The sequence below is a fragment of the Palaemon carinicauda genome, chromosome 32 (assembly GCF_036898095.1).
Source record: "Palaemon carinicauda isolate YSFRI2023 chromosome 32, ASM3689809v2, whole genome shotgun sequence".
NCBI classification, from domain to species: domain Eukaryota; kingdom Metazoa; phylum Arthropoda; class Malacostraca; order Decapoda; family Palaemonidae; genus Palaemon; species Palaemon carinicauda.
In genome coordinates this window covers 68,452,316-68,463,088 of record NC_090756.1, presented here as the reverse complement: position 1 = coordinate 68,463,088, position 10,773 = coordinate 68,452,316, and the positions used below count along the sequence as shown (strand labels likewise).

General features: G+C 35.6%; 2 protein-coding genes across 2 annotated transcripts; both read left to right on the top strand.

Moving 5' to 3' along the window:
• Positions 1–8,556: 8,556 nt before the first annotated feature.
• LOC137625643 (uncharacterized) lies at positions 8,557–9,177 on the top strand. The gene has a single exon (XM_068356553.1). The coding sequence runs from the start codon at positions 8,557–8,559 to the stop codon at positions 9,175–9,177; it is 621 nt and encodes a 206-aa protein (XP_068212654.1).
• A 157-nt stretch (positions 9,178–9,334) lies between these two features.
• LOC137625642 (uncharacterized) lies at positions 9,335–10,563 on the top strand. Its single transcript, XM_068356552.1, has 2 exons — positions 9,335–9,971; positions 10,262–10,563. The coding sequence occupies exons 1-2, from the start codon at positions 9,335–9,337 to the stop codon at positions 10,561–10,563; spliced, it is 939 nt and encodes a 312-aa protein (XP_068212653.1).
• The last annotated feature ends 210 nt before the right edge of the window (positions 10,564–10,773 follow it).

Sequence of the window (10,773 nt, the reverse complement as noted above, 5' to 3'; positions counted from 1 at the left end):
TTATTGGCCTAAGACAAATTTTGGTTACAAAGATAAAATTTTATCAACAAACTTGGGGTTATCAAATAGTGACTAAGAGATATTTTGCTTTATAGAGAAAATTATATTAAACAGTTTGGATTCTTATTCATCACATTGAAAATTGCTATATAATTATCAATATCAAAGTATATGATAATTGGATGGGAGACATAAGTAACCAAATTAGATAATTTATAATACATAGATTTTTCTTACCACTTGAAATATAATTTGAAATCTTGTGATAGGAGTATTAAAGAACTTTCTCAATGGGAATAGTTATAAACGTTTCATTGTCTATGGAGTTTCGTAGTAAGAAAAGCTCCCGCTGTTTTGAAGCAAAATAAAGTTGGTAATCCCATTTAACAAAAAAATTACATCCATTACTGATAGGTCATCTCTGATAGTGTAGGTATCTTATGTTTCTTAAAAATTCAACAAAAAAGGAACATGCTTACTCTGTTTATATGGTCTTTTGGCTTAGTTTCTTCTTCTTCCCAGTTTCTTCATGAATCAGTTGAACGCAAATATGTGCATATTTCGTTATGAAACAGTTAATTGCAAAAGTATCTATATTTCGTCATGAAACACTTGATTGCAAATGTGCTTACGCTTCATAATGAAACACTTGATTACAAATGTATCCACGATACATAATGAAACAGTTGATTACAAATTTATCTACGATACATAATGAAATAGTTGATAGCAAACGTGTCTAAGTTTGGTCATGAAACAGTTGATTATAATTGTGTCTACGCTTCGTAATGAAACATGAGATTGCAAATGATTTTGCGTTTCGTAATGAAACAGTTGATTAAAAATGTGTGTTTCGTAATGGAAGAGCTGATTACAAATGTGTCTACACTGACAGTTTACAGTTGATTGCAAATGCGTCTACTTTTCGTAATAAAACAGTTGATTATAAATGTGTCTACGGTTCGTAATGAAACTGTTGATTGCAAATGTGTCTTTGCTTTATAATGAAAGAGTGGATTACAAAGGTGTGTATGTTTCGTAATGAAACAGTTGATTGCAAATTTCTGTATGTTTCGTAATAAAACAATTGATTGCAAATGGGTCTACGTTTCGTGGTGAAACAGTTCACTGTAAATGTGTCTAAGTTTCGTAATTAAACAGTTGATTGCAAATGTAATCATGTTTCATAATGAAACAGAGGATTGCAAACGTGTTTACATTTCGTAATGAAATGGTTGATTGCAAATATGTCTACATTTCGTAAAGAAACAAATTATTGTAAATATGTCTTCGTTTTGCAATGGAACAGCTAATTGCAAATGTGTCTAAGTTTCGTAATGAAATTGTTGATTGCAAATATGTGTATGATTTGTGATGAAAACGTTGATTGCAAATGTGTCTAAATTTCATAATGGAACGGTTGGTTACGAATGTGTCTACATTTCGTAATGAATTAGTTGTCTGCAAATATGTCTTAGTTTTGTCATGAAAGAGTTGATTGTGAATGTGTCTACATTTTGTGATAAAATAGTTGAATGAGAATGTGCCCACGTTTTTTAATGAAAAAGGTAATTGCAAATATCTCTACGTTTCAGAATTAAACAGTTGATTGCATATATATTTACATTTCATAATGATACAGTTGATTACAAATGGGTCTATGTTTCGTAACTAAAAAGTCGACTGCAAATGCGTCTATATTTCATAATGAAACAATTGATTGTAAATGTGTCTGAATTCCAGAATAAAACAGTTAATTGCAAATGTGTCAAGGCCTCGTAATGAAACATTTTATTGCAAATGTGTGTACGTTTCGTAATGAAACAGTTAATTGTAAATGTGTCTACATTTCGTAATGAAGCAGTCAATTATAAATGGATCCTATTTTTCGTAATGAAACAATGGATTGCAAATGGGTCTATTTTTTTCTGGTGAAACAGTTGATTGCAAATGTTTCTACATTTCGTAGAGGAACAATTGATGGAAAATGCATCTATGTTTTGTAATGAAACTGGTGATTGCAAATATATCTACGTTTTGTAATGCAACAGTTGATTGGAAATGTGTCTACGTCTTATAACGAAACCATTGACTGCAAATGCATATAAGTTTTGTAATGGAAAAGTTGATTGCAAATGTGGATACGTTTAGTAATGAAACAGTTCATTGCAACTGTGTCTATGTTTTGTAATAAAACATTTATTGCAAATCTGTTAAGGATTCGTAAGGTAAAAGTTGAGTGCAAATGAGTCTATGTTTTCTAATGTAACAGTTGATTGTAAATGTGTCCACGTTTTATAATGAAACAGTTGATTGCATATATATCTACGTTTTGTAATGAAGCAGTTGATTGTAATTGTGTATACGTTTAGTAATGGAAGATTTGATTGCAAATATGTCTACTTTTCGTAATGAAACCGTTGTTTTCATACGTATCTAAATTTTGTCATGGAACAGGTGATTGCAAATGCGTTTATGTTTTGCAATGAAACAGTTAATTGCAAATGTGTGTACGTTTCGTAATGAAACAGTTCATTGCAAACGTGTCCACAGTCCGAAATGAAACAGTTGATTGCAAATGTGTTTACATTTTGATATGAAATAGTTTATTGAAAATGTGTCTACGTTTCATAATGGAACAGTTGATTGCAGATGTATTAACAATTTATCATGAAACCTGTAAGTGAAAATGTGTCTATTCCTCGTAATGAAACAGTTGATTGTAAATGTGTCAACATTTTGCAATGAAACAGTTGATTTTAAATTGCAAGGGTTTCTGCATTTCAAAATGTATTAGTTGGTTGCAAATGTGTCTATGATTCGCAATGAAACAGTTGACTACAGATTTATCTAAGTTTCGTAATGAATGAGTTGATTACAAATGTGTTTATGATTCGTAACGAATTAGGTGATTGCAAATGTGTCTACGTTTCGCTATCAAACAGTTGATTATGAATATGTCTATATTCTGTAAGGAAATTTTTTTTTTACAAATGTGCCTATGTTTCGTAATGAAACAGTTGATTGTAAATGTGTCTACGTTTCGTAATGAAATAGTTGATTGCAAATGTGTCCATGTTTCACAATGAAAAAGTTGATTACAAATGTGTCTACTATTCGTAATGAGACAGATGATTGCAAATGTGTCTACGTTTCGTAATGCAACCGTTGATTGCTAATGTGTCTCTGTTTCATAATGCAAGAGTTGATTGCGAATGTGTCTACGCTTCATAATGAAACAGTCGATTGTGAATGTGTCTACATTTCGTAATGAAACAGTTCACTACAAGTGTGTCTATGATTCATAATGAAACAGTTGATTGCAAATTAATCTACGTTTTGTAATGACACAGTCAATTACAATTTAGTCTGTTTCGTGATGATATAGTTTATGGCAAATGTGTCTACGCTCACTTTTTGTGTGCGTGCTTTTGTGTATGTGTGCTTGTTTTAGCCATATAAGCACATCTTGGAACTCAATTCAGTCTGGTTATGAGATTAACATAAAAAAAAAAAAAAATTTGTTTCCGCTTGTATATTTTCTTTTATAATATTATACTTTTCCATTCTTTTATCAAAAGCTGAAATTAGTCTCATAATGGGAAAAACAGTATTCCCTTATTGAAAATATTAATATTCTGATTAAATGTCTTATTATTATTATTATTATTATTATTATTATTATTATTATTATTATTATTATTATTATTATTATTATTATTATCATTATTATTATTATTATCATTATTATTATTATTATTATTATTATTATTATTATTATTATTATTATTATTATTTGCTAAGATACAACTGTAGTTGGAAAAGCAGGATTTTATAAGCCTAAGGTCTATAACAGGGAGAGAATATCCCATTGAGGAAATGGAGCAACCAAATAAAAAAAAAAAAACTATAAGAGAAAAATAAACGAAAGAATATATTTGAAAAAACAGTAACAACATCAAGTTAGATCCTTCACATACTGTATAAAATGCAAAAACTTAAGATAGTACAGCATGCCTGAGTATACTCCTAAGCAAGAGAACCCTAATCTAAGACAGTGGAGGATCCTAGTACAGAGGTTATGGCACTACCCAAGACTAGAGAATAATGGTGTGATTTTGAAGAGTCCTTCTTTTAGAAGAGATACTTACCATAGCTAAAGAGTCTCATCTATCTTTATCAAGTGGAAAGTAGCCACTGAATAATGACATTGCAGTAAACAGCCCCTGGAGCGAAGAAGAATGTTTGGAAAATTCGGTGTTGTCAGGTGTATGAGGACAGAGGAGATTTCAGTCTTCCGCCGATGAACATGGGTAACATTAACTAAGGTCTACGGACATGGCACATCCCTGTTCATTTGCTGACTGTAGATAGCGATAAGGGCAACGTTGATCCAGAATCATGACCTTGATCTATATCACCTCAAAGATTTAATGGGTTCGTCCATGACCTAAGACATATATATCTGTGATGAAAATTTTGTAAAAATCCGTCGAGGAGTTTTGACGTAATCCTGTCTACAGACGGACACACACCCAAATAGATAAATAAACCATCTCAGTTTTATAATCTCCCTGGAGGAGGTAACAAAAGTTAAACAGAACCAAATTCGGATGAGCGTAGTAATTTTACTCCCTGAAATTTTCGTAATTGGACGAGAAACCAAATATATAAGTAATGAACTCTTTTATTTTGGTATCAACGCAGGAGAAAGTAAAGGTAAAAAGCTAAATGCTAGCAAAGAAGTCGTCTTCTCTTCAAGCAATATTGTTAGATTAAGATAAACTGAACTACCGGCTCTTAAATTTTAAAAATATATAGATAATTTCAATAAACCACAAATTAGCTTCAGTTGACCTAAAAATTAAAATTTTAAAAATATCACTGACCTTTTCTAGATACTTAAGTGATTTTAGGATACAATAGATTATCTTGAAGAAAATAAACACACGTGTTTCAATTATAAAAAAAAAAGGAGAAAAAATCAGACTTAAAAGAAAACACCACTGAGAGTTTGTAATTAGTCTCTCTAAATTTAATCTTAGTGAAAGTACTTAATATTCCAGCAATTTTAAAACTCTCAGGAATACTACTTCTCACTTCCAGATAATAAACAGATTTTCCTTTGCCCTCTCCCCTTTCAATAGCAATAACAATGCAATTACCTCTGCAAGTGTCATACATATCGTACCTGTGTAATTGTAATCTGGTAACCAACGCCCAATAACTGCCACGTCCCATTCGTTTCCCCTCAGTCCCCTCGTGTCCCCTCAGTCACCTGAGGCAAACCTTGCAATTGCAATCAATCAGAGTCCTCACTCTGGTACTCAGGGCATTTCAAAATCTTGAGGAAGTTAATCAAAAGCTGAATCCTGAAGCAATCAACTTGATATTCCTCAGGTCAAAATATTGTGCAGTTAAAACATTTCAAATGTCACTCATGAATGTCAAAGGCAGGGCACAGTGTCCTTGCCTTAGTAGGCTAATGTCCTGGAGACTTACCATATATTATTATCACTATTATCTGATTGGAAAAGCAATATGTTATAGATCAAACATCTCCAACAGAGAAAAATGGCTCAATGAGGAAAAGAAACAAGAATATAAATACACTAAAAGAGAAATAATGAATACTTAATATGAAATATTTTTAGAACAGTTGCAGTAAAGTAGATCCTCCATATATAAACTATAAATAAAGACTTATGTCAGCCTGTTTAACATCAAAATATTCGCTGTAATTTTGAACTTTTGAAGTTCTACCTATTCAACTGCCTGATTACGAAGATCATTCTACAATTTCGTCAAAGGCATTTTATCAGCGCCCAAGCTGGGACCAGGCACGGCCAGGCAATGGGGATTTTGATGACTCAGCAGGTAGAACTATACGCTCCCCCAAACTCCCCATCCTTAGCTTACAATGATGGTAAGGTTGCAGACACTATAACTTATCCTCGTTAAATACACAGTATTCTATTTTGACTGGAATCATAATAATTCATTTCAAATGACTATGACAAAATTCATCCTTAATTTAGAATTAAAAGTTTTTATATCTTAAGAGAATCTCTAGTGATATTGAATGCATTACAAAGAAATTTTCATGCAAACCATATAGACACATCTGTATGATATCGAATTTTCTTTAATCTATTTCCAAAAATTTCGGACTTTTAATTTCCCTTTATGGATTCCAGGTAAGATAACCGTTATCGGGGAAACACTTAGAGTAAAACCCCATCACTCATTGACCACGTGGTTTTTACCATACTTACATATTGATATCCAGATCTAACAGGCAAGTTACCGATATTCTTCAGGGTATTTGTTTTCATAGAAAGCTTTGTAGTATGAGAAAGAGAAACGATTTTCTAATGTTTATGGTAATATGTAAATGGAAATTATCAAAGGAAAATTATGATAAATCGTAAAATATCTATTTATGAATTAGATAACCTAATTTCAAACGACTATGATAACAAATAATGAGAAATTATCAAGACAAATAATTATGACAAATCATAGAACAACCTATGAGCTATATAGATTAATTTCAAATGCTTATTATAAAAAATAATTGGAAATTATTAAAGAAAAAAAGGTCATGATAAACTTTAGAGGAAAGTGGTGACCAATTTAAAGCCAAACCTTTATCATAGTGAAAATTAACAAATTCCAAACCAACCATTTAAATTCTTTATATGAATATTGTGGTATTCATACTTTTCATTTTTTTTTACGTGATCACGTGCAGACATTAACAATGAGTAAGTTATATATCAATGTTATCCTCATTTTAATAATAGAAAAAAATTAAACAAATGAACACAATGAGGTAGTTTGGGAGATTTAATCCTCTGAAGAGAGGATGGCCCACTATACTTGAAGCCCTCCACAGTCGAGTACTACCAGGGATTTAACATATTGCCAAAGTCGATGAAGTTTTACTGATAATTATAATATAAATTGTTCATTTAAGTTACATAGTTAATAATAATAATAATAATAATAATAATAATAATAATAATAATAATAATAATAATAATAATAATAATAATAATAATAATAATAATAATAATAATAATAGTCGTGATTTTTAAAATAATGACAATTTTAATAATTTCATCGTTAATAATAGTTTTAATATTTTTGATAATAATAATTTTGATAAAAAAAAATAATTTTATATTAAGAGAGAGAGAGAGAGAGAGAGAGAGAGAGAGAGAGAGAGAGAGAGAGAGAGAGAGAGAGAGAGAGAGAGAGAGAGTAAATGTAGGTGGAATGATAAAAAATGAGAATAATTCTCAATACCTATATGTGAGTCAATACCTGTTGTTAAGCTTCAAAGCATACAAAAAACCTACGTGACTTTCACTAAATCATATATATGGAGATTTCACTGGAGCAGCAAAACAGTTTGTATGGACTATTTTGATTGAATATGCAATATGCAACGGAGTGAAGGCTAGGTTGCCCGAATTTTTGTATGAATAGCTAAAATGGTTTTAGCTTTCAACATGTTTGGGACATATTTCTTTTAACGTAACAAGATAGATTCTGTTTAAGGAAAACCTATGTATTTAATGAAATAGGTATAAAATTTGTTTGTAACCAATAAAAATACTTTTTATCCTTTAGATTGTTTTTTTTTTTTTCCTTAATTTGGTTAACAGTTGTTAAATACATTATTTCAGGGCTACCTTGGGCTACACTTGGTACATAAAAGAATTACACTCTCATTATACTTGCTATTACAATAAAAATCATATACCATTTCCTAGAATGTATTTACTTTTGAAATGAAGACAGAGTTTTTGAATGATGGAGACTGGACAACATTTTTGTAAATGATAGGATAATCTTTTATTAGGCTCCATTGGATCTGCCAAATCTTGCTGATATATAAAAAAGAAGCCCTGTCTTCGGTGCTAACACCTAGTGGATTCTGTAGTAAAATGGGAAGGCTACCGTCACTACCTCAATAATGGCCTTCAGATACAACCCTTTATAGTGCAGCATGTCTGCTCTTCCCCATTGCTGTAACGAGATACAAACCGTATCTACAGGGCCATCATCAGAATTGTAAACTCTGCAGATCTGAAGATCCTTTGAGTAGACTGTGTAGAGCCATTTCACATCAGCATTAGTGGTCAAGCTAAATTCAACGGTGGCTCAGACCTTCTACTTACAACAACTATTTCTGGGCTTTTGTCTTTGTCTAAGTTTTCGTTTTCATGAAATTAGAAAGTTTATTTCTTCTTTGTCATACAGTGATAACAATATATATCTTAGATTTGACCTAAAATGTAGATTAAACTTAATACGTTGTTCTAAATCTTCTTTGCCTATACCTGTTTCACTAATTAATCTTAACTTTCTTTTTGCGTACTCTTATATGAAATTATGACAATACATGACAATAGACAAAAAAGGCAGAGGGAAAATAGAATAAGAAACATTGGAATCAATTAAACAAGCTTCCTATTACTAGAAAAAAAATGAAAAAAGTAGATGAAATAAAAAAACTCTATCTCCCTGTGTCCCCTGAGTCCCATCATGTCCCCTCAGTCCCCTCGTGTCCCCTCAGTCCCCTCGTCTCCCTTCAGTTCCCTTGTGTCCCTTCAGTCCCCTAGAGTCTCCTTAGTCCCCTCGTGTCCCCTGAGTCCCCTCAGTCCCCGCAGTCCTCTTGTGTCACCTCAGTCCCCTTCGTCTCCCTTCAGTTCCCTTGTGTCCCTTCAGTCCCCTCGTGTCCCATCAGTCCCCTGTGTCCCCTCTGTCCCCTCATGTCCCATTAGTCCCCTCGTGTCCCTTCATTTCCCTTGTGTCCCCTCAGTCTCCTTGTGTCACCTCAGTCCTCTTAGGTCCACTCAGTCCATTCGTGTCCCATCTGTCCCCTTTTTTTCCCTTCAGTCTCCTCGTGTCCTCTTAGTTCCTTCTTGTCCCTTCCGCTCCCTTATGTCCACTCAGTCCCCTCGTGTCCCATCAGTTCCCTCGTGTCCCCTCAAGCCCCTCTTGTTCCCTCAGTTCCCTTGTGTCCCCTTAGGACCCCAATTGTCACCTCCGTTCCCTCTTGGTCCCTCAGTCCCATCGTATCCCCTCAGTCCCCTCCTGTCCCCTCAGTCCTATCATGTCCCCTTAGTCTCCTCGTATCCCTTCAGTCTCCTCATGTTCCCTTAGTCCCCTTGTGTCCCCTCAGACCCCTCGAGTCCACTTAGTCTCTGCATGCCCCATCGGTCCTCTCTTGTCCCATCAGTTTCCTAGTGTCCCATCAGTCCCCTCGTGTTCCCTTAGTTTCCTTGTGTCCCCTCAGTCCCATCAGGTCCCCTCAGTCCTTATGAGTCCACTTAGTCCTCTCGTGTCACTTCAGTTCCCCTGTGTCACCGCAGTCCCCTTGTGTCATCTCAGTCCACTTGTGTCCCCTTATTTTCCCCAAGTCCCTTCAGTCCCCTCGTGTCACCTCAGTCTCATCTTATCCCCTCATGTCGCCTCATGTCCCCTCAGTTTTCTCGTGCCACCTCAGTCTCATCATGTCCCCTCAGTAACCTTATGTCCCCCCTGCCTACTTGTTTCCCCTCAGTCCCATCATGTCCCCTCAGTCCCTGTCGTAACCCTTCAGTTCCCTTGTGTCCCCTCAGTCCCCTCTTGTCCCCTAAGTGCCTTCATGCCCCTCAATTCCCTCGTGTCCCCTCAGCCCCCTCATGTCCCCTCAGTCCCCTTGTGCCCCCCTCAGTCCCATCATGTCTCGTCAGTCCCTCTCGTGTCCTCTCAGTCCACTCGTGTCCCTTCACCTTCAGTCTCCCTCGTGTTCCCTTATTCCCCCCTGTCCCCTCAGTCTTCTCATGTCCCCTCTGTCCCTTTGTGCCACATCAGTCCCCATGTGTCCCCTCAGTCCCTTCGTGTCCCCGCAGTGCCCTTGTATCCCTTCAGTTCTGTTGTGTTCCCTCAGTCCCTTCAGCACCCCCAGGTCCCTTGTATCCCCTCAGGCCCCTCGTGTCCCATTATTTCCCTCGTGTCCCCTCAGTCCTCTTGTGTTCTCCAAGTCCCCTCGTGTCCCCTTAGTCCTTTTGTGTCCCCTTAGTCCTTTTGTGTCCCCTCAGTCCCCTCGTGTCCCCTCAGTTCCTGCATGTCCCCTCAGTCCTCTCATATGCCCTTAGTCTCCTCGTGTTCCCTTAGTACCTTCGTGTCCCATCAGTCTCATAGTGTCCCATTAGCTTGCTCGTTTCCTCTTAGTTCTTTTGTGTTCCCTCTCATGTCCCTTTAGTCCTCTTGTGTCCCCTCAATCCCTTCGTGTTCTTTCTGTTCCCCCATGTCCCCTCAGTCCCCTCTTGTCCCTCCTGTTCCCTCGTGTCCCCTTATTCCCCTCGTGTCCCCCCCCAGTCCCTCATGTTCCCTCAGTCTCCTCGTGTCACCTCTGTCCTCTCGTGTTTCATCAGTCGCCTCATGTACGTTCAGTCCTCTCGTTCACTCTCAGCTCCTAGTGTCCCATCAGTCCCCCAGGCAAACAATGCAATTGCTATCAATCAGAACAATCACTCTGGCACTCAGAGCATTTCAAAATTTTGAAGAAGTTTATCAAGAGATAAATCCAGCAGCAATCAGGTGGATATTCCTAAGGACAGAATACTGAGAAGTTTAAAGGTTATAGAGGTCAATCATTAGTGGCAGAGGAAAGGGATAGTGACCACGCCTTAGTAGGATATTGTCCTAGAGACTGATCATGTAATATTATTATTATTATTATTATTATTATTATTATTATTATTCTTATTATTA